A 23,272-nucleotide genomic window follows, 5' to 3' on the forward strand; every position below is an offset into this window, starting at 1 on the left:
CGGTGAGCTGGAATTGCAGGGGGAAGCACAGAGATGCGCTCATGTTAAACCAGCCAGGAGCTCGTCCCAACTACATCAAGACAAGAAGCCAAAGTGTCGTGTGCCGGCTTGCACACAGACCACACGCTCACGTGGCTAGCTGAGAGCGCCACGGATGGACTCCCACCTGAAGCACAGACACTGAACACGCTCGGATTGGATGCTTCCCCGGCTCCCCCCACTGTCCCAGCCCTCGGGGAACCCACCGGGGGACGGAACATGTCTGGGTCTTACAGCGATTCTACTCAACGCAGATCAGTAGCCTTGGCCGAAGGAAAATCGATCTAATCCCCAAACTTGGTGCAAATGGCGACAGTCCAGCAAATGCCGCCTCTAAAGGGCTAGGGCTGCCTATGGCCCGGCAGTCCCAGCCCCCCAGGTAGCCCCAGCGGCCACTGTTAGGAGGGATGCTCTTGGTGGTGCTTTGCCATAGTGTGTCAAACCAATAGCAGCTTCTAATCACTGCTCCCAGCAGCATCCAGGGAGCTGGAACTAGCCCTCTGGGCAGGACCCCTCGCTCCATCCTCAGGGCAACCCCATCCCCACTTCCTGTCCCGAGGAGGGGTGGGAGATCTAGTTATAAAACACTTCGTCCTCCTCCGAGAGGGAGCTGCTGTCCACATCGTGCAGGGAGTTGCTGAGCCACTTCTGGCAGGCGCTGGTCATGCCCTCCTGCCTTCTCCCCACGCAGGCCTGCTCCTTCTCCGAGCTGTCTGCCTGGGAGCTCCCGGTCTGGGGAGAGCCGCAGGGGAGAGCCCCGGGGAAGGGGTGGATAGAGTTCCACCCACCCAGGGTATTGGGGAGGTGTGTGTGGAGGAGGAGCAGGCGGGCAGGCTGCCTTCCAGGTTGGGGCTACTTATCACCTGGGGACTCAGCAGCAGCTTCTCCTGCAGGTAGATGCTCTCCAGGTCTGAAAGCAAAGCCGGGGAGGGGAAGAGTGTTTGTGGGGACTCAGCAGGGCAGGCTACTGTCAGCTGGCAGGGCCTGGAGAACGGGCAAGGTCAACACTTTCGGGAGTGGCCACCAATCCTGGGTGCCCAGCTTGAGACACCTGATTCCTTGAGGCACTGATCACCCGCAGCTCCAGCTGGAGTTGCTGGGTCCTCGGTCCATCCAGGGCCCCAGTCCTGCCCTCCGCTCTGGGTGTCACTCTGGGCTTGTGGAAGGGGATCCCCCAGCATTGGCCTAGTGCAGGGGAGGGGGAGGTGGCCAGGCTGTCTCTGTGCTCCATGGCCCCAGCTGCCCAAACATCCCCCTTGGAGCAAGATGACAGACATGGAGCCAGGGATCCACACCTGACTGATGCAGGTCACCAGCAAGGATGGCCCCGAGGGACCCTCCTGAATCTGTTACATGCAGGGAGGGCTGGGGAGCACCAGGAGCCCTGCAGGGCTGCTCATGGCAGAGAGAAGGGGGAAGGTACCTTGAAGCTGTACGATCTCCTGGGAGCTGCCCCCGTAATTCATTTCCTCATCGTCTAGTGAGGACCAGGCGCTCAGGGTGGCTTCGGTGATGGCGAATTGTTCAGCGACCCCTGGGCAGGACCGTGGGAAACCAAAGACAGGTTACAAGGGGAGGAGATTGATACTGGGCCGTGTCCTGAACCTGGCTACACCAAGGTAAATCTGGCATCACTGAAATCAGAGCGAATCTGGTTGAAGAACAGTGTTTGCAGGAGGAGTCTGGCTTGTCCCCTGGCAAACCAGCACAATTCTATCGCCGGGATGTAGGAGGTCCCAGAGGGGATCCAGCCACGCTCCATCCAGTCCAGTGCCCTGTCTCCAGCCAGGACCAGCACCCTGCTCCCAGGGGGAGGCGTGATATGGGGATCCCGGTATGGAAAGTGCTGGGATCCTCTGGCTGGCAGTGAGGCTGAGGGACCTCTAGCCAGGTCAGGCCCAGGAGTCCTCTGCATGGGTTGCCATTCGGCTGACAGCTGAGGGACACGGCAAAGGCACGGGCCATTCGCCCCAAGGGATGCCCCAGTGCCCAGCCATTTGCAGTGCTCTGTCACTGCCCTTTAGGGGGCGCCGCTGTACAAGCGGAGTCGGTGCTGCTGCATTGACTGTCCCTCCCCCCCGCACAGATTATCCCCTGCAGCATCATTGGCCTAGTGGCTCCCCCCTGCCCACCCACCTGCTGCAAAGCGTGCCTCTCTCAGCTCGTCCGTGAGGTAGGAATAGTGCTCTTCCTCCATCAGCCACGGCTCGCAGCCCACCTGGGGGGCGCTCCAGCCTTTCCACTCAATGAGGTGGGCCACCCGGCCACGAGCCATGGCAGTGGGCTTGGTGATGTGGTCCTTTATGGTCTGGACTAACCCTAAAGCAGAGACAGGGGAGGAGCTGGACTGAAGTGGGCGGGATTCAGACCAGTGGGATCAACGCGTCAAGACTTGGTGCTGAAGGAACATCCTGCATGACTGATCATGTCCATGCTGGGTGGGCATCTGCACTGTGGTAGCCAGCCCCCAGCCAGCCAGCCCCACTCACCACAATCCTCTCCTAAGGGGACACTACAGCAGCTGGCTTGGATATCTGCAGGGGGCTTCCCTAAGGAACTGGTAGGGAATCTAGAGGAATATTTATAAGATGTTGCTTGGTTTGGGATTGAGGGGACTTGGCAGAGCTGTGGGTGGGACCCAAGATGGAGTAGCGAGGGGCTGCAGGTCAGGATTGAGGGGCGCTGGCAGAGGTCTGGGTGGGACCCGAGATGGAGTAGCGGAGGGGTGAAGGTCAGGATTGAGGGGCGCTGGCAGAGGTCTGGGTGGGACCCGAGACAGAGTAGCGGAGGGGTGCAGGTCAGGATTGAGGGGCGCTGGCAGACGTCTGGGTGGGACCTGAGATGGAGTAGCGGGGGGCTGCAGGTCAGGATTGAGGGGCTCTGGCAGATCTCTGGGTGGGACCCGAGATGGAGTAGCGGAGGGGTGCAGGTCAGGATTGAGGGGCGCTGGCAGAGGTCTGGGTGGGACCCGAGATGGAGTAGCGGAGGGGTGAAGGTCAGGATTGAGGGGCACTGGCAGACGTCTGGGTGGGACCCGAGATGGAGTAGCGGGGGGCTGCAGGTCAGGATTGAGGGGCTCTGGCAGATCTCTGGGTGGGACCCGAGATGGAATAGCGGGGGGCTGCAGGTCAGGATTGAGGGGCGCTGGCAGAGGTCTGGGTGGGACCCGAGATGGAGTAGCGGAGGGGTGCAGGTCAGGATTGAGGGGCGCTGGCAGAGGTCTGGGTGGGACCCGAGATGGAGTAGCGGGGGGCTGCAGGTCAGGATTGAGGGGCGCTGGCAGAGGTCTGGGTGGGACCCGAGATGGAGTAGCGGGGGGCTGCAGGTCAGGATTGAGGGGCGCTGGCAGAGGTCTGGGTGGGACCCGAGATGGAGTAGCGGGGGGCTGCAGGTCAGGATTGAGGGGCTCTGGCAGATCTCTGGGTGGGACCCGAGATGGAGTAGCGGGGGGCTGCAGGTCAGGATTGAGGGGCGCTGGCAGAGGTCTGGGTGGGACCCGAGATGGAGTAGCGGGGGGCTGCAGGTCAGGATTGAGGGGCGCTGGCAGATCTCTGGGTGGGACCCGAGATGGAGTAGCGGAGGGGTGCAGGTCAGGATTGAGGGGCGCTGGCAGAGGTCTGGGTGAGACCCGAGATGGAGTAGCGGAGGGCTGCAGGTCAGGATTGAGGGGCGCTGGCAGAGCTACTTGCAGGATGCCATGGACTGGGATAGCAGGCTGGAACTGAAGTGCACCATCGCCCCTGCCTTGTAACCTGAGACTCAGGCTCCCTTTCTGGATGGTGAAGTGCCCCTGCTTGGGCAATGTGGGGTAATGTTTTTCTCCCAGCGAAAGCGCCCCCTGCAGGGCTGCGGCAGCCCTTCTCGTAGCCCTTTTTGCGTGGCTGGAGCTTGGAGCTATTTCCCCGAGGCAGCTGCAGTTTTGCATGTCTCGTTGAGCTGGGAGTTACGTGGCACTTCGCAGGGCAAGCACTGCAGCGCTCTGAGGGTGCACTGACGTGGTATCTAACCGGGACCCTCAACAGAGCACAGCAAATCATGGCATTCAAGAGGCACTAGACCCCCGCGGCTGGCTCCAGTCAGCTGACTCAGGCTCGTGGGGCTTGCGTGGCGGGGCTATCAGACTGCAGGGTAGACATTCAGCTCGGGCCCTCGTGAGGAGGGAGGCCAGCCGCGGGTGTTTAACTGCAGCGTAGACACGGGCCCGAAGATGCCACCTTGCACTACGAAGAATTTCTCCAGGGTGAAGTTAGCACTGGTGCAAGGAGCTGGATAGGCTATTTACCATTGACCCCAGCTCAGGTACAGCACAAGCAGAGCATCTGCCTCTGGGGCCAGAGGGATAGTCAGTCTCCAGGGCTCATTCATTCGATGGCTTTTTTGCTGAGTACCAGCTCTGGTGATAGTCACCAGTTCACTAGGAACTGGACTGAGACTCCTCAAACTCATCATTCCATATGGGCCAGTCTTCAGATAGTCACTGCTCTGAATGACTTGGGCTGGATCCCAGTTTACTGGTGATAAAATTTTGGACAGCTCACCCAGGGGTGATTCCAAAGCCAACTGAAGCCCCTGAGGGAATATCTACATTTCAATTAAACGCTTAGGGCTGGCCTGTGCCAGCTGACTCGGGCTCACAGGGCTCGGACTAGGGGGCTGTTGAACTGGTTTTCCAGGCTTCTCGGACTCTGCCAGGAGCTCTTGCAGCAGGGGAAACAGGAAGAGCTGCCTATCATATGCAGTCATGGCTGAGAAAGAAGCCACTTTTATAAATCCGAGGAAAGGGCAGTGGCTAGAGCATTGGCCACACCTCTGGATGGCCCTTGCCCCACCCGAATTGGGGAAGCAGATAATAAAAGCCTGCAGCTGCTTTCTCTGTAGTGTGATGTGCTTGTTTAGGAGACCAGCTGGCCCAGCCCTAAGTGGATAGAGGAAGAGGCTAAGCATCTCTCCCATGCTAGCCAGTCCCCCTTGATCATTAGCTTCTGCTACTTTGCTAAAAATCACAATTTCTGTTTATCATAAAATTCACTGTGGTTTTTCCCCCTTGCTAAGCCAATAGGAAGCTCCCCATGGTCTCATGGGATTTCCAGGTGCTCTGGGTCCTGAAGACCTGAACCCTGGTCACAGTGCTGCCCCCGGCATCGCCCCAGCTGTGAGCAGTGTTCCCCCAAATCTGTCTGCTCTGGGTCATCTCCTGAGCAGGTTCTGTCTGTTGTGCTAATTGATGACAGTAGAACATAGTCGCAGCGGGAGGCCATGGCAGGAGAGGCGACTGCCAGGGAGCCAGGGCCAGTCCCAGTCCCAGTCCCAGTCCCATGGAGGGCTCTGGAGACCTTGAACCAGACTCTGTGTTCAGGAGGGAGACGGGCTGCTGTATTTTGTAACATCTGGGGCTTTGTCGGGGCATGTGGCTCCATTCCTAGATACAATGAATTGCAGCGCTCAGGCCTAGAGGTCGGGAATGTAGGGGTCAATGTGGCCAAGTCTGTGTCTGGTGGGATGGGGCATAATCTCCTGGCCAGCTGTAGACGGGGAAGGGCATTATTTTGCCACCCTGGTTATCTGGGGTCTGACAACATCCAGGGGCAGCTGTGCAATCACCTGAGGCCAGGTGTCCCCAGTAGAGGGGGATGATAGAGAAGACGCTAGATCCCCCTTTCCACCACATCCCCTCAGCCACTTGGGCCAGCTTTACCCACCGCTTGCCATCCAGGTGCTGCCCTTGGCTGGGCACGGAGAGACTTGGGTATTGTGTCCGGGCTGCCCTACCAGCTCCCCGAATGGCTCCATGTAGCTGTTGAGAGGATGTGGAGGCGGGTTGGGACTGAAGGGCACCAGCAGCGCTGGATGGGAGCCTGGACTGGGCTGGGAGGGTTTTGGAGGCAAACAAACAGATACCCGTGATGCTCCGAGGGGATGGACCAGAGCCATGTCTGCCCCCTCTCCCACCCCATGCCGTGCTCCGAGCAGAATCGTCCTGTCCCCGGCACTGGGGCCCTTTCTCCTCGGTGGCTCTGGGAGCTGGGCCCTGGGCAGGCAGCCTGGGGGATGATTCCAGCACTGTGGGCCTTGTGGAGAAAAGAGAATCAGGCCAGCAGGGCCAGCCAGCTGGCGGTTTCCATGGAAACAAACACCTTATTAATCTCCACTACACACAATTAATTACGCCGGGGGGAGGGACGGTCGCGGCTGCTGCTGAAAGCAGATAAACTCCCTTCCCTCTCCAGTGCAGAGGCAATTAGAGCCGCTCAGCCTGGCCTGTGGGGTCCGGCTGGTCTCTGGCCTGGGGAGGAGGCTGCTTGTTGTTATGGGCAGCGCTAGCTTCTTGCAAGAGCCATGGGCAGATCTGAGATCTGAAAGGCGTGATGGCATGGACCAGAGGATTTGGATGGCTCTACCCAGACCGAGCAGTGGCCCTACCCCTACAGAACTAAGGACGCTTTAGTCTCGTCAGCCTTCGAGGTCAGGACGTAGGGGCTCTCCATGCGGTAACACAAGGCGGGGTGGTCTGTGCTAGCCAGTCTGGGAGTCAGAGAGGCTCGCAGGGGCTGTGTGTATCCAGCAGCCTTGCTAAAGAATCCCCTTTCTGTTCCCCGGAGCCAAGGCATGGCTCTTGTCTAGCCCGAGGCCCGATCCGGCGGGATGATGGGTGCCTGGGCCCTGGACATCCCCTCAGTGGGGGTGGGATCAGGCCCCTTCTGGGATCAGGCCCTAGCTCTAGCAGACCAGCTTGGCTACTGGCTGCTCCATTTGAATGAAGAATGAGGAGACCCCTTCAGGCAAACCTGAATCACCACGACTGCTCTGTCAGAAAGCTCCTCTGAGACCGGGATTCACCCCTGCCGACAACACGGGGGGCAGAGAAGCCCTGCTGGATCTTGGCTGGAAGGCTGGCCTGGCTGCCCCGTCCTGCATGTTTGCACCAGCGCTCCTCTGGGAGGCTGTGCTACGCCCGTCATGCCAACCTGGGGCTCAGGGGTGACGGAGCCTGGTGGGAGGGAGGGATGGTCTTTACCTACCCACCAGAGAGGAGGTCGCCAGGGCTGTGATGTTGTAGCCGCTGGAGCCGGATTTGGAATTGGAGAGGATCCCACTGGATGTCTTGAAACATTTCTGCAGAGGGAGGAGAAACGCAAAGGCTGGCAAGACGGGCTGGGTCAGCGGGTACCCTCAGCCAGCCCCATCTCTAAGAGAGGGGACCCATGCAGGCCATGGGCACTCAGGACTCATGATACGAGATGGGTGGCATTCTGCTGTGGACTCGTGAGGGGGGCTTGTGCGACCATGTCTAGTGCCCTCTGCTGCTGCAAACGTGGTTGCAGAAGTCCACGTGCTTGTAACTCCAGGGGCAACTGTAGTTAATCACAGGTTTCAGAGTAGCAGCCGTGTTAGTCTGTATCCGCAAAAAGCCACAAGTCCTCCTTTTCTTTTTGTAGTTAATCATGGTCATCAGGGGGTGAACTGGGTTACACAGAGTACTATGGGATGGAGCCACGCTCCATACCTCCCTTACTTTCTGATTTAGTCTGGCTTAGTTCCCCCCCTGCTCCTCCTCCTCATGCGCTGGTGTGTTGCAGTTAAATAAAGCAGCAAGTTCCCAGCCTGCAGGCCAGTGAGTAGACTTATCTTTGTTGCTGAGCCACTCCTCCAAAACTCAGAGATGTGGGCGGTGGGTTTTTTTTGGGGGGGCATGCTCAGTGTCCGCCAGGCACCTCCCAGCTGTGTCCCGTCAACAGGGCTGGTTCTACACCAGCTGGCACGGAGTCCTGGGATGGCAAGGGTCTGCAGGACCTTACTATCCCATGAAAGCCCACTGGTCCCATTCACTGTAAGGACCCTGTGCCGGCCTTGTGGCCCACCAGAGCCTCCGCATCCCCGCTTTAGCTGAGCAAAGGCCAGGTGATGTGATCACCTTGAACCTACCCCCTCCACTTGCCACAGTTTTCCAGGGACTTTCAACCTGGACAACCTCCCCCAAAAAGCACAGCTTCTGGCATGGCAGCCACCACATGTATCCACTAGGGGGCACCACTTCAGCCACCCCCTGCCCTGCATTCTCCCAGGAGCTCAGCCAAGGGTTCCCAGACTGTAGAAGCAGAAAATACCCTCAGGGCCACCCAACCCACACTGACCTGCAGAGGGTCCCAGCAGAAATCCATCTGGTTTTCCTAAAATACAGGGGAGGAAATGAATTAAAACCGGTGCCAAACCCAGGGCTCCCCAGCCACAGCCCCCCTTTTGTTGCAGATTTGTCACAGGCTGGAGGGGAAACCGAGATTCCTGTAGCCCAATGCAGCTCTCTGGGGAGGGGACGGTCTTCTCTGTACAGCGCCTAACACAGTGGCTCCTTCTTCTGTCCTTCTTCATCCTGGCTTGTTTTATTCATTCCCCTCCTGTCCCCATTCCCTTGTTCTCCACTCCAGCAAGTCACTGCTTTTGTCTTGTTTTCCTCCTTAACCCGGGTTTGCAAGTGCTACTGTGATAAAATTATTATTAAACAGCTGCCCTTCCCTCTCTGTGGGGCTCTGGGGCGAGACCTTGGGGAGCCCAAGCAGTGTCAGTTCTATGCGTCCTCGCTCTCTTCTCTGTTCATGACCCCTTAGAATCATAGAATCATAGAATCATAGAATATCAGGGTTGGAAGGGACCCCAGAAGGTCATCTAGTCCAAACCCCTGCTCAAAGCAGGACCAATTCCCAGTTAAATCATCCCAGCCAGGGCTTTGTCAAGCCTGACCTTAAAAACCTCTAAGGAAGGAGATTCTACCACCTCCCTAGGTAACGCATTCCAGTGTTTCACCACCCTCTTAGTGAAAAAGTTTTTCCTAATATCCAATCTAAACCTCCCCCACTGCAACTTGAGACCATTACTCCTCGTTCTGTCATCTGCTACCATTGAGAACAGTCTAGAGCCATCCTCTTTGGAACCCCCTTTCAGGTAGTTGAAAGCAGCTATCAAATCCCCCCTCATTCTTCTCTTCTGCAGGCTAAACAATCCCAGCTCCCTCAGCCTCTCCTCATAACTCATGTGTTCCAGTCCCCTAATCATTTTTGTTGCCCTTCGCTGGACTCTCTCCAATTTATCCAATTTATCCTTCCCCTCCCCTGTGCATCCTCTGGCTAAAGGCTGGACCAGGAGTGCAGCCGCCCGCCCAGATCAGCCAGCAGGGTCTCCCCCCACACTCTCCTTTCCCCTGGGGCTCAGGGATGGGTTTGAGTGTCTCTGAACCCCATGAACAGCCGAATTAACCTGTCCGGGGAAACGGCCCAACGGGTGTCAGGGCTTGGGGGGGTGGGCAATAGCCAAATCTCTGCCTTTTAAAACTGAAATCAGGTTCATTCAGTGAAAGTCGTGGGAGCGATTGCTGCTGCTGTGCCGGGTCACTGCTGGGATGAGCTTGACAGGCCTCAGTCAGCAGTGTCTTCAGTGTGGGAAGGATGGGCTTGTAGCTAAAACACTCACTGGGATGCTGTGGATTCAGTTCCCCAGCTCTGCTGCTTAACCCTGGGCAAATTACTTAATCTCTTGGAGTCTTTCTGCCAACTATAAAACGATGGCAATCATTTTCCTCGCTTCCAGGGGTGCCGGGAAGGTAAACTCCTGACTGTTTGTGAGATACTCCACATATAAGCACCTAGATAGAATCGCATTTCAACGGTCTGGCCAGGACTGTGATGAGAAATGGATAATTCTTTATTCAGACAGCTTGTCTGAAAGACACAAAGCTACACAATTCTCTAAGCGAGTGGGCGGGGAGGGGGGAACAGCAGTACAGCCTAGTGAGCAGGGCACAGGAGTGAGGTATGCCTGCACTTCGAGCAGGAGATGTGCGTTCCAACTGGAGGAGACATACCCAGGCTAGCTCGGACCGAGCCACCCTCATGAGTGGTGGGAGAGGCTACCTGCCCTAAGTACACATCCATCCAAGCCCCAGCTCAAAGTGTGGCCATGCTCTGAGACCCAGGCTCTGTTCCTGGTTTTGCCACTGGTCAGCTGGGTGACCTTGGGCATGTAACTTCACCACCACATGCCTCAGTTTCCCCATCTGTAAAATGGGGATAATGATCCTGACCTCCTTTGTAAACCAATTTGAGATTGGCTGATGGAAAGCAGTAGGGATTATTTTTATTACAGGCATATAAGGGAGAAGATCTGAATTTGGGGATAGGTTTTTAATTACAAGATTTTTATTTCTTCCCCCACCATAAAAGTGGAATTTCCCCTCAGGAAATTATACTGGTTGGAGATGTAGGATGGGCAGTATTCAGACCTGGACAATGGCAAATTTCAGGGGTAATGTCTATCTAATCCATCTGGTCTTATACTGCACCCATCACCACAGGATCTGGGCGCCCTGCACACCACTGGTGAGATGGGCCTGGAATGCCCCCTTTCTACTACAACAGTTCTCACTCGCCTTTGGTTCACGGCCTTAAAAATAAACAAATATCCCACAATGCTTTGCAACTTCGGCCACAAAGGATGGTGGGCTTTGGGCTGTGGGAAGAACTAATGGGAGGTTTTCGGGTACTGTGGGTGGGGGCTGCTGGCAGGGGCCGTCTGTGTAAGTTCCGGGGTATCACAGCTTAAAACTCTGGTGTGTTTCATAGACAGCATTCTGCATGAAACTGGCTTGGTCTTTCCCTCAGAGCGGGACAGCTGGACCCCCAGCTCTTTCTAAAGCAGCTCAGCGTCATTGTCTCTGTTTTACTCATGGGAAACTGAGGCACAATTTTTGCTTATTCCTAAAACATATAAACAGAAGTGGAGGTTGCTTGGTGTGGAGGTTAGATTGGGGGCTGTTTGGAACAACCTGCACAGTGCCCTAAACAGCGGCCAGTGAAAGCTTTATACCACTTCTCCCCCAGTGTTCTTTCCACACTGTTTACCCTGCAGCACATTCGTCCCTGGCACAGAGAGACTGTGTCGCGCAGTAGTAACAACACCCAGCTCTGATATGGCGCTTGTCACCGCGAATGCAGGTCAGGGCCATTAACAGATGGGGAAACTGAGGCACAGAGCAGGGAAGTGACTTGCCCAGGGTCACACAGCAGGTTAGTGCTAGAGCGAGGAATAGAACCCAGGTGTCCTGATTCCTAGGCAGGGGCCCTAGCTGCTAGACAGCACTACCTCTCTAACGCCCTTTCACACTTGGTGAATGGATGGAGCGCCCTGAACCCAGAACTGGGCTGGCCAGGTAGCAGCAGCCTTCCCTGCCACGCACACAGGGTAAGGTAGTGCTGTGGGTGCTGACCTGGGGGGAAGGCTCCATGGCTTAGCTTGTCAGCTCCTTAAGACAGGGCCTGTCATTCTGTCCCGCGTTTGTAAAGCGCCTCACACAATGGGGTCCTGGGTCCTGACTGGGGATCCTGGATGTTATAATAATAATAACATGGCCCGGTCGGTGCTTGGCCTCACGGAGAGGCTGCCAATAAGCACAGGAAATACGGATCCCTGGCCACTTGGCCTTTGTCTGAGTCACCAAGCTGCTGTTACACGGGCCACTGAACAGCCCGTAGTCTATAATAGCTTTCATTCCCTCATGAATGGGTGAGCGGCTCCCCCGCCTGTTTCCCATCCCTGAGTCATCCACACTACGTGCCAGCAGAATCCTCAGAGTGACCTTTTGGGCTGCAGGGAAATGTTTAACCGCCCCCCCCCCACACACACACCCTCGGTGACCAGATAGCAAGTGTGAAAAATTGGGATTGGGGTGGGGGGTAATAGGTGTCTATATAAGAAAAAGCCCCAAATATCGGGACAAGTCCCTATAAAATTGGGACATCTGGTCATCCTACCAAAGCATCACAAGCCTCAAGGTTTGTTTGCCAAACAGCAACTAGAAGTCAGCTATAACAGCCACCCGCACAGATCATCAGCAGGGTTTGAACCCAGGTCCTTCAGCAGCACAGTGTAGCTCTTTGGAGCTAGTAAAGTGACTCCACTAGCTAGCAGCGGTAGTACCCTGTTCTTCTCATTGAGGCCAAGCTGCTGGAAGGCGTCACAACACATATGTTGCATATTCCTGTAGCACTTGTGATGATTGTCCTGGGGGTCTGACTCTTTGGTTACCTTGCTGTTGTCCTTCTCCAGGGCAGCTGCGGGCACTTGCTGACTGTCACGGTGAGTGGAAGGAGGACACTGTAGGTGGCTGGCGATAGAATATTCCTTCTGAGCACTTGTGAAGAATTCTGCAACCGAAGGAGACAAGAGATGGGTGACAGAGACGTGCTGGGCCTGGTAACCCTCCTTCGGTGTCTATTTACAGGGCAGTTTTTAAAGAGATGCTTGGAAAACTGGGGATGGGGGAGATGGAAAATTTCAACTTTTTGGCCCAAAATTGAACCCCAAATCTTTCCATTTGGAAATGGTGCTGCGGTGCCTCATGGGAGTTGTAGTTCAGCTGCCTCATGTCCCCATTCTCCTCTATAGGACAGGCTCTTCAGCCAGACTACATCTCCCATGATGCACCATGGCCTCGCATGCTGTGCCACCACAGTGCATCATGGACGCCCATGGTTCTGGTGCCCCATGGGATATGTAGTTTGATGGGGAACTTGGCCCACAGAGGTGAATGGGGATGTGAAATACCCAGCTCCCATAGGGCACTGGAGCAGCATTTCCAAATAGAAATATTTTGGTTTTCAGGCGTTCAGCTTTTTGACAAAATGTCACCATTTTCCAGGGAAAGCAGACACTTTTTGTGAAAAATTTTGTTTAGTTGAAGACCTAATTTTCCATCAAAAACAGCGTACATGGAAAATTTCCCACTAGGTGTGACAGAGTGCTAGGGTCTGAGAGCAGACCCAGGGTTCTGCTCACTGGGGCACTAGCTAGATCCCCCTGGGCTGGATTTAACTGGGGGGATGGGTGCTCAATGGTTTAATTAGGTAGGAGGCTGATGAGCTAAAGAGCACAATCAATCTGCTAACTGACAACAGGTAAAGGCAAGGAAGGAAGTGCAAGGGGGGTGACTAGCAGAGGCTGTGGGAGACAGGATCCTGAGATGTCTGGATAGCGGGCAAAGGGGGCTGTTTACTTCCCATGGCATGTTGCTGGACTGGTGGGGGAAATCCAACAAATAACACACAGGTGCTTATAAACTTGGAAGCAACCAGTCTCTTTGGGTGGTCCCGAGGGGGGGAGAAGAGAGCCTGTTACACATGCCTAAGTTATGGATCAAAATATGGGCATCCCAAATCTCTTGCAGTGGCTTCTATGCCACTTAATACTGTATCTATCTATTCCCTGTGTTCCTCTCTTGCCCCTGCCAGCTGACAGCCACACGGTGCTCCACAAACATTAATGGTTCGGCCTCACAAGCCCCGTGTCAGTACTGTTATCCCCACTTTACAGATGGGAAAACTGAGGCACAGTCTGCCAGGAGTGTGCCTTGGCAGGAATGGCCACCTCCCTCCCTCCTGCCACAGTGCCCTTCAGTAATCCCAGCCCTTCCCTTAAGAGCTGACCAGGCGGTTTGTATTTTGGCTTGTTCTGTGTTTGTACAGCACCTCGCACCACAGGGCTGGGCCCTCTTGGCACTGCCTCAGTACAGCTAATCAATAATGATTAGAATTGACAAGCTTATTGTATTAATTAGGCTTGAAAACCGTTAATACATTTACTTAACTGGGCAGCATCGTTCCTGATGATTGCATGTTTGATGGAAAGTCTGGAATAGGTCAAGCAAGTGCCGGATGTGAAAAACTCAGCACAGGTGGAAGTTCAATGCAATTAGCAAAAATGCCAAACACAAGATCCTTAGAACCAACGTCCTACGTGTCCTATAGGGAGCAAAGTCCTGGAAATATAAGAAGTCCCTCTAGTGCAAACTGAACAGCGTTGTGTGCAGGTGATAGAATCAGCAATGAAGAGAGCCTAGACCAGGCACAACTACCTACATCACTCGTGCTACAGAAGAAAGGATGGATGGATTTGGAACATTTTTACAAATGCCCAATAATGGCTCCCTAAACAGGTGTTTCTTTGGCAACCCCAGGGCAGGAGACAGAGAGGCGAACCTAGAGGGTAGAACTGATCAATGAAATTGTTTTTAATTGTTCACTTTATTAATATAACTTCATAAGTAAAGTATGATGAATGAAACTACATTCATTCATAAAACCAGGTACCCCAATAACTGGCTAATTGAGTTTCACTTTCAATCCAATTGCTGCTGAAATAGCTAAAACTTGCACTGCTTCAACATTGTAACTCTGCTCCCTGTTTGCCGTTCCTTACCCTTGTCCATGGTGTAATCCAAACTCCATTTTAACTTGTCCCAAACTCCATTTTAAAATGCTCACTTCATTTTTGCAAAACCCGGCTGTAATCTGATTAGTGTAGTTTAGATGTGGGAATGAGGTATGTATGGATGATGGAATCAACCTCCAGCCCCAGGCTGTCCTGATGAAATAAAGTGTAAACACCAAAGGCTGAAGATGCAGACAGCAGGCCTGACAAAGCAAGAAGAGTCCACCCTCAAAAGAAAAGAGCAAAAGTACAATTGAAGAAACATCAAAGCCAGGTCCCAGGCTGAAAGTCATGTCTGCAATTGACGGGTGATCAGTCACACCGGACCCAGAGGCCGCGTGACACAGCAAGACCTGTAAACTCTGGATTCAAACTAAAGCCTACAAAAAGGATGGATGAGATGGAAGACTTTGGAGGGTAACATTCTGCTGCCAACATGGAAGGGCATCGGTGCATGCCCAACAGAAACCCAGCCCTTCCTTGTGCTCGGCTTTCCTGGCCAGTTAGCCGCCACAAGCTACGAACCCAAGCCACGAATTCAAGCTACATTCAGGACTGGTAACTATCCAGCAGCTGCAGAACATTTGATGTGTGTGTGTGTGTGTATACATAGGTATTAGATATGAGTTATTGGTCTTAAATCCAATTGTGTTATTATAATAAACGAGACCTCTTGTCTTGTCCCCTGGAACGATCCTGTGCAGTTTTGTCTGTATAACAAGAGCACCCGCATAGCACGATAATGGCTGAAGGAGTGTTATTGCACCCAAATATAAAAGTGATCGGAAAATGAGCCCAGGATGGGAGTAATTGGGCTGTTTGCCTGATGCACCTAATCGTGTGGGCAGGCTGATGATGATGAGAAAACACCTGCCCTTAAAGCTCTGGGAGCTAGGACAGCAATTGACACACCTGGTCCATACAACAGATACATCAGGTACAACTCCGACCCATATAGCCACACGCCAGGGCAATCAAATAGAGGAGAATTACCCGAGCCCACTTAGACAGCTCCCAGCCATCGCTAATTCCATCCCCAAAGGCCAAGAAAGCCCATGCACCCACCACGATTCCCTGCACATCAATGCATTTGCAATAGTTTGGACCAAGAGGAGAACAAATTTTAAAGTCGAGAGCCCTTCGTGGGAAATGCCAGGCGCCAGCTCCCGCTGTAAAGCAGTATTTGTGGCCCACAAAATAAATTGCACAGCCAGGCAAGCAGCAGGAAAAGCTCAGGAAGACAGGCAGGGAGGTGAAGTGTAACAGAGATGGGCAAAGGCCATTGCAAGAGCCTGCGCTCTTCAAGGTGACCTGCGTTAGGAGATATAATTGGGCCCTGAGCCCTCTAATGCTGGGATGGACACAAGGCCTGGAAGACAGCTTTGGATTTTTCCTGTTTGGTGCTTATTTTGCATTCCAAATTCGGGTCTTGCCTACTCTAGGTTTCCAGGGCGACACTAGGTCTGGTTGGAGACCTGGTCAGATCCGAGCCTCAGGAGTGTCATGCGAGTAAAAGCTGATTAACAGAGGGGGAGGGAGGTGATTTTGTTCAGACTCTTTAAACCGGTTGGCTTTGCTTTGTGGCAAACAGGCATTTGAGTCAAACGCATGGCAAACGCTTGGGAACAAGCGCATCTTTGCTAAAGCTCTGACACCTTCTCTGCTGCAATTAAAGACCGAAGAGCGCTGACAGCTTCCGTCTCCAGGATCTCCAAGGAGCGCTCCAGCAGAACCAGAGACGAGCAGACATTTCAAAGGGACAGAGTTTAATCATCCTCAGGAAGCAAAAAGGCCACAACTACATCCCCTTCTCTCTTCACAAGGCCCCTGGGAGCAGTCTGTATTCAGCATTAGCATGGGGCAGGGCTTTGTGCTGCCTTGTCCTTCCCCAGCAATGCTCATCAACGTCTGAGTGCACAACCAGTTTTGCCTCCGTCCCCACTGGCCGTGCGCTCCCAGGGATTTGCTAGGGAGAGGATCGGCTAAGGATGTACACTCTCCACAGCATGGTCCTGTGCTCCTACCCCAGTGGGTGTGGCGTGTTCAGAGAGCGTTGTGGGGCTGCAGCTATCCAGCCCGGGAAACTAGCAGAGCTGCTGATGGACCCAGCTGACTGTGCTGAGCCTGGAAAAGGGAGCCCATGGCCCTGTTCTCTTCCACCCTCATCCACCTGCTCAGGGAAGGTGTCCCCTACTCCCGGACCCGCACTCCACCCCAGCCAGCTCAGAAGGCACCTTCTCCACATCTGCCCCTGTTATGATCTCTGTCTCACCTTTGCTGTGCCTGGTGCTCTGCAGGCCAATGCAAGAAGACAAGCTCCCTGCTCTGATGAACTTCGGATCTGTGAGGCCTCGCAAACTCCTACACCCCCGTCCCATGACTGCCTGATGGGAGCAGCCCCCGTTGCATCCGTTGGGATTAGCTCACAGAAGTAAACATGACACCGCCGGAGTGAGCGTCTGCATGCTCAGCCCCTTAGGGTGCAGAGAGGCGAAGCAGTGCAGGCAGGTGCAGCGTTGCCAACTCTAGTGATTTTGTCACGGGTCTCATGATAATTATTGTTTCCCGTAAAGCCCCAGCTCCTGGAGTCAGGTGGATCTGTGATGATTTCAGCCTTCATTCTTAAAGAAAAAGTAAGTTTCTAGCACTCATGGCTGCGAAAAAAGCTTCAAAATGTGACCCCTAAAGGCTCAAAAGCAGAAGGCAAATAAAAAGAGCTCCAAATCTATTATTTTTATATAATCTCATGATTTTCAAACCATGATTTCTGGTGAGCCTGACGCGTGATTTTTCAACCTCTGGGGTTGGCCCTCCTGTAGGTGTAGACATACCTGCCCTAGCTTTGTGATCTAGCCAGCAGGGCCCCGAAATGTGAGTATGTATCCGGAGTTCCGACCAGGCTGTCCCAGAGCCCCTGCTGCTACATCTTCATGGCTATTTTCAGCCGTGCTAGGCAGATCAAAGCTATGGCGACCTACGCTGCAATCGCACCTCTGATTATGGGGTCGACGTGCCCTATGTTTGACAACTCTGGCCGTGTGCATGATGCACACGAGGGCCAGGCGCTCATGGATGCAACAGGGAAGGCCTTGGCTTGTCTAGACTTGGGTTTGGAAGGCATTAGCTCACATGGGGTAGGCTTTAACTCAGCCAGTTTAAAACACGTTGACGGCACATTGCCTTGTTAACACATTAGCTAACACCTTCCTGACCCTAGTCTAGACAGGACCTCGGTCTGTATATGAACCTGTGTGTACCCTTCTACGTAGGGAACCTAGGCAGGCTTAGAACAACTCTCCATGCTGGGATTTGGCCAGGGCATGGTGGTCCAAGCTACAATGACACATGAAGCCACCTAGAGTCGGTAAGACACTGTTCAGAGCAAACCCTGCCCTGCAACCTGCTGCATTTTCCATCTGATTTCAACATCTGCCTCATAGGGTGACCAGATGTCCCGTTTTTAAAGGGACAGTCCCGTTTTTTGGGACTTTTTTTTATATAGGCGCCTATTACCCCTCACCCCCTGTCCCATTTTTTCACAGTTGCTATCTGGTCACCCTACCTCATACCTTAAAAATCTCATCCGCTTTGAGAACCTGGTGGGCGGCCGCCTTGCCTTTCACAGCTGATTTTATGTATTTTATCCCCAGTTCCTGAGAAGCCATTGGCACTTCCTCCTGGAAACCATGTTCTCATGCCCAGCTGCCCCCTCGGCACCTGCTTTCAACTCTGGGCTCTTGCCTGCCCCGCTGAAACCCTGGAAGCTTCCTCAGCGGGAAGCCCTTGTCCTCCCTCAGACAGTGCAGCCCTTTCACAGCTTTGACTCTGATGCTCCCAGCTGCCTGACAGTGGGGAGGAATATAATGGATGCAGGAAATTAGCTTTCAAGTGTGATTCTGCTCAGAGACATGCCTTGATATAAAGGGTTTTGTGAGGCTCCATGTTTATTTGTCCTCAAAGGTACTTTGGAAAATTTCAGGCACCTCAATACCTTTGCGGATCTAGGGCTCGGTGACTCCAGACCAAATGTGTCCCCTTTCTGAGTAAAGAGATGAGGTCTTTCTAGCTGCCGGCCCTGCAAACTCCTGCCGGGCTCTGAGAGTCACGCTGGGGGTTCTCATCCTTCTCCCCAACCATCGCCAGTTGCAAAGGGTTAGCTGGCAAATTCTACACCCAGGCAGCCCCCTTGTCTTGAATGGGTTTGCACAGATGGGGCTGATAGGAATAGAGTGGCCAGCTCTGTGGATGAAGTGGGAGGCAGAATTGAATCCAGCTCCCCCTGTGCTGGCTCCTGCAGGGCGAATGGGAGCAAAATGTGGTTGTGTCCCTGAAGCGAACAGGTGGGAGTGGCAATGCACACGGGGCGGGAGTCTTGATCGCCCTACGCCTCATGCACTGCAGCAAAGTGGTTGTGAATGGCTCCCATATGCAAATGGTCAAAACCACCTTGGTCCTGCAAGTGGTTCAGTCATCTGGAAATTGGTGAAGTCTGAACAGATCAGGACTCCTTGAACCACCTCAAACGGGGTCCACGTGATGGCTCTCTAAGCAGCTTAGCTGAATTGGGTTTTTTATTAGTATTTATTATTTGTATTTTCATAGCAGGTGGAAACTCCAGCTACGGACCAGGGCCCCACTGTGCTAGGCGCTCTACAAACACAGGAAATCTCCCCAGTGGAGATGGTATCTTGCAATAAAGTCACCCACTCTGGAAAACACGTCAGAGAGGAAGGGGAGAATTTCTCAATTCTGGGAGCACAAACTCAGGACTGGGCTTTTGGAGATCTGGGGTCTAGTCCCAATTCTGCTGCTGGGTGACCTTGGGCAAGTCCCACCCCTGCTCTGTACCTCAGTTTTCCCATCTGTAAAATGGGATAATAAGACTGCCGTCCTGTGTACCGTGCCTGGAGATCTATTGGTGAAAAGTGCTAGCTAAGAAGTAGGTGTTATGAAGCTTACTTAAATTTTATGCCAAATCTCTTTTCCAGCTTCTGGCCCCCTGCATAGCCTGGCTCCTAGTGGCACAGCTGAGAACACCATGCTGTGTGTATTATCAGTCCCTTTCCATGGCTCCTTTGCAAGCTGCACCTTGCAGCCCCTGATAACGAGCCTGCTAGAGCTCTCCCTTTCCCCATCCTTCTCCCCAGCAACTAATCTCCCCCCAGACTCCCAGCGGGCAGAGCCCTAGCTGCCTGGCACATGTCCACCTAACAGGCTCTGCAGACAGTAATATTATTAAGTGTAACTGACGGTTCTGGGTGGTGAGTCATAGACACAAGTACAGTGTGCCACTCCTGCCCAGCCTCACAAGGCCACATCTAGGGAAGGATGCCACAGGCTGACGCTAACGGCCCTCGGAGAACAAAATTCCTCTTCTCTACAGATATTTATAGTGAGTGTATAGGGGGTGTATACGCACAGTACCATGGGGTCTGGTGCAAACCAGGGGCATTTCAAAGGCTTTGCTTCTCCATAAGCAGTCTCTCCTCTGCAGGTTTCGGCAGCACTTAAGGCTTTTGTGTACACACACACACACACACACACATCTATAACTATATAAGTGTGCCTGGATCTGGTTAAAAGAGAAACTGGAGCTTTCCAAATGGAGTGGAAGCATTTAAACATCCAGCTCCCCCTGGAGTTGAACCGCACCAGATCTAATCCGTCTGCTCTGATGTGGGTGGGTGGGTGTGAAATTAGAAGTGTCTATAACAACCACCCACTAAAAGGAATTGCAAAATGTTGGTGTTTTGGGATTATGTAAAAGAAAAATTGGGTTGGCTTTCCTTCTTCTTTGGGCCAGTGTTGATCTGGGTGGATTTGCATTTTCTGAAATCCCGTTGTAACTGGAAAAGTGGACTATTTTTATCAGGCTGGTTATTGTCATTGAATTCTGTGAGTCTGATCTGAGATTGGGACTCTTAGGGGTGTCCTACCCCTGGTAGCATGACAGAGATGTAGATCTCAAAGGAGATCAGTAGCATTGCCTCCATTTTACAGGTGGGGAAACTGAGGTACAATAAGGGGCAATGACTTGCCCCAGGTCACCCAGTAGAACCACGACTAGAACCCTGGTATCCTGAAGTGCAGTCTAGCACTCTGTCCACTAGGCCACATTGCCTCCCTTAAACTTACACCACTTAAGTGACTCACAGATATTTACAGTTTTCCCCTCACGATGCTCCTGGGAGGCTCAGTGCGAGTGTGGACCCTTTTGTCCTTGTCACCCAGGGCCACCTGGAGCTGAGGCCCTATCAAGAATCCTGGTGTGATAGGACCATGCCAGCAGCCAAGAGCGAGCTGTCCCCTTGCTGCCTTGAAAGCAAAGGAGGACACGCGCTGAGACATACAGCCATGGAAAAGCCCGGCCACGCGGACTGTTTGTACCTGCACCGTTTGGCTGTGAAGATCCCAAGGGATTCATCCAACATACGTGACTCAAGGGAAACTGACAATGGCTCCGTGGGAGGCATGGCTGGCTTCCATGTCACTCTCAGGGCTAGGCTGATCTCGATGTGCAGCCCTCACAGTGTAAGATGATGTGTGCAGTGACAAGGGCCTGTCTCGGCCTAGCTGTGCGTTCGGGGCCACGTTGTCAAAAGAACTCCACAGGCATGGAGAATCTGGCTGATGGAGCTCTCTGGAGAATCTGGCCCTGGTCTGATTTGGCTCCAGTGTCTCCTGGACTTTGTAACAGGCCTTTCACCTCTAGTTTGAATTCAGATCAACTCAGTCATGACTTAAAAGCTGGCGCTATCTCAAGGCTGGCGTGGCATGAGTGTTCCCACGAGACTGATTTCCACACCCTACATATCACCTGCACAACCGGCAGCCTGCGGGAGAGAAGCCAAGTCCCTGAGTGGGCCCCGCCCTCACCAGTGGCTGCCTCTGGGTTGGCAAGGGCATGTTGGCAGAGGAGGGTGCAGGGCATAGCTGCACAGGTGTTGTAGCTAAGCAGAATTCCCTATTGCTACAGGCCTGTCACCTGTACTGGCTGCTCTTCCCCCCACACCTCTTCCTCTAAGCCCTTCCCATCCCAATACCACAAGGGCCCAAGACCTCCCCATCAACCTCCCCGTGATCGTCCATCAGTCCAGGAGGAGGGAGCTGGATGGGGGGGTCTCTGCCAGTGGGAGCCTTTCTCCAGCCCCTCGTCCATCCAGGCAGGGTTCCTATGCGCAGCATCCACTTTCTGCTTGGCCTCCTTCTTGGCATGGTGGGTGCAAGTGTCCTCAGCTCTGTGTCCCCTTCTGGATCCCTTGCTTTGCCCCTGTGACTTGTTTCGCCATCCCGGTTTGTTCATTTGTTGTGCCCAGTATTCAGCTGATTTCTGGGCCCTGGGGTCCCTCCCTTGCCTGAGGGCCTTCCGTTGCTTTGATGGGCTCTGCCCACCAGTCCCAATCACCAAAGAGGCTCCAACCTTTCACCAACACCCGACTCACTTTAAAAAGCAGCCCAGTAATACATGGGGAAAACATGCCGACACCGGCTTTCCTTGTGCATTATACAGTCTCAAAGACCCAAGGTCTTCACCTCTGGTTCTTATTGGCACAGGGAGGCTAGTCCCAGTGTGCAGCTGGGTATAGTCCCCTCCTCCATGGCGATGTGCACTGCTGGACCATTAGAGCACTGTACCCCAGAGGTGGCTGCATTTTGGCGTGGGATGAAACAATCATTACAAATTGCTTTGCAATGCAGCTTTTAGGATGAAAGCCTCTGTTATAAGGGAATATTTCCTTAGAAAAATATGACTCTCTGGGCTGAATTCAACACAAGTTGCACATGGAAGCTGAGAACTGGCCAGGGTTTGTGGGACTAGAACCCAGAACCCTGTCTCCCCTGTTGTAACCCCATACCCAGGTTGCTTCAGGGCTGTTTTACCATCTGAAATCACCCTGGGGAATGCATCGGAGAGTCTGGGCCCAATTCTAATCCTGTGTATGCTGGCATAAATCAGGAGTAATCCCACCAATCTCAATGGACTCACACTGGTGCAAACAATTGGGACCTCTAGCTTGATGATGCTCACTTCCCCCAGTCTTCCCACCTAGCACCAAATGCCTCCCTTTATTGCCTGATCCTCCCTGAGTGACTGTCCCAGAGACGTGGCAAGTTGTCACTGCCCTGGGGTTGGAAGACAAGTGCCTGACTGTCTGCATGCAGCAAGCCAGGAGCTGCCGTGGCAGAGTCTCTGTCTCATCCTGGCTGTGCAGGGCAGGGCTTGACCGAGATGCCAGGAGGCTGGGGTTTGGGAGGGGGAGATTGGGAGTTTGATGCGGGTCAGACCAGGGCTCCATTCAGACAGTGGCTGGAAACAAAGGTGCAAGAAACCCCCTAGTGGACACAGATGGAATAACCTGCCTTTAGGGGAGGTTTCTGCCTGACCCGTCTCAGTTAGTGTCCTGTTTATGCCCTGGAGCATGGGGATTTTTACCGAGTACGTGAGTGAAGCTCTAGCCAGTGTCCGAGGGGAGCCTTGTAGTAAAGGCAAAAGCTAAATGCCCCACCCCCAGGTCTGCCCCCCCCAGCCAACAGCCCTCAGCTAGCAGGGAATAAAGCCATTCCCTTCCTCCTTGTCCTGAGTCTCTGTTACATTCAGTAACACCCCCCCACACAAAAACACACACACGTCCAAGGGGCTGGCTGGCAAGGCGGGGCATGGGCAGACCCCCATGGGGAGGCAGACACTAAGTAAACAATCCTTGGGCTGGAGAGCAGCTGCCTTTGGATGGCAGGTGCGAGTCGGCGGCTCTCTCCCCTCCCCCTCTCCTTCCAGCCCTGGCTGGCTCAGCCCCCCTGCCCCACCCCTCCCTCCGCGGTGGATGGCACTCACCTTGGGACACGCAGGACCCCATCATGCGGGGCTCCTCTTCAGCCCCCTCTTGGACAGCTGGAGGCTCATCTCTTCTCTCCCCAGCTCATCTGTTCCCAAGCCAGCTCTGTAGCCTGCCCAAGGTGCGGACAGAAGACCCACCTCCCC

At 53.8% G+C, this 23,272-nt stretch overlaps 1 protein-coding gene across 1 annotated transcript; it reads right to left on the reverse strand.

The window, feature by feature from the left end:
- Positions 1 to 612: 612 nt before the first annotated feature.
- On the reverse strand, positions 613 to 23,272 carry FAM131C (family with sequence similarity 131 member C). The gene is given in 8 exon segments (XM_048825335.2): positions 613 to 824; positions 827 to 949; positions 1,463 to 1,573; positions 2,176 to 2,358; positions 7,059 to 7,152; positions 8,172 to 8,207; positions 12,112 to 12,230; positions 23,126 to 23,272. Coding segments are annotated over 8 exon segments (903 nt in total). The 5' UTR covers positions 23,151 to 23,272.

Source organism: Caretta caretta, chromosome 18, assembly GCF_965140235.1.
Source record: "Caretta caretta isolate rCarCar2 chromosome 18, rCarCar1.hap1, whole genome shotgun sequence".
Lineage (NCBI taxonomy): Eukaryota > Metazoa > Chordata > Testudines > Cheloniidae > Caretta > Caretta caretta.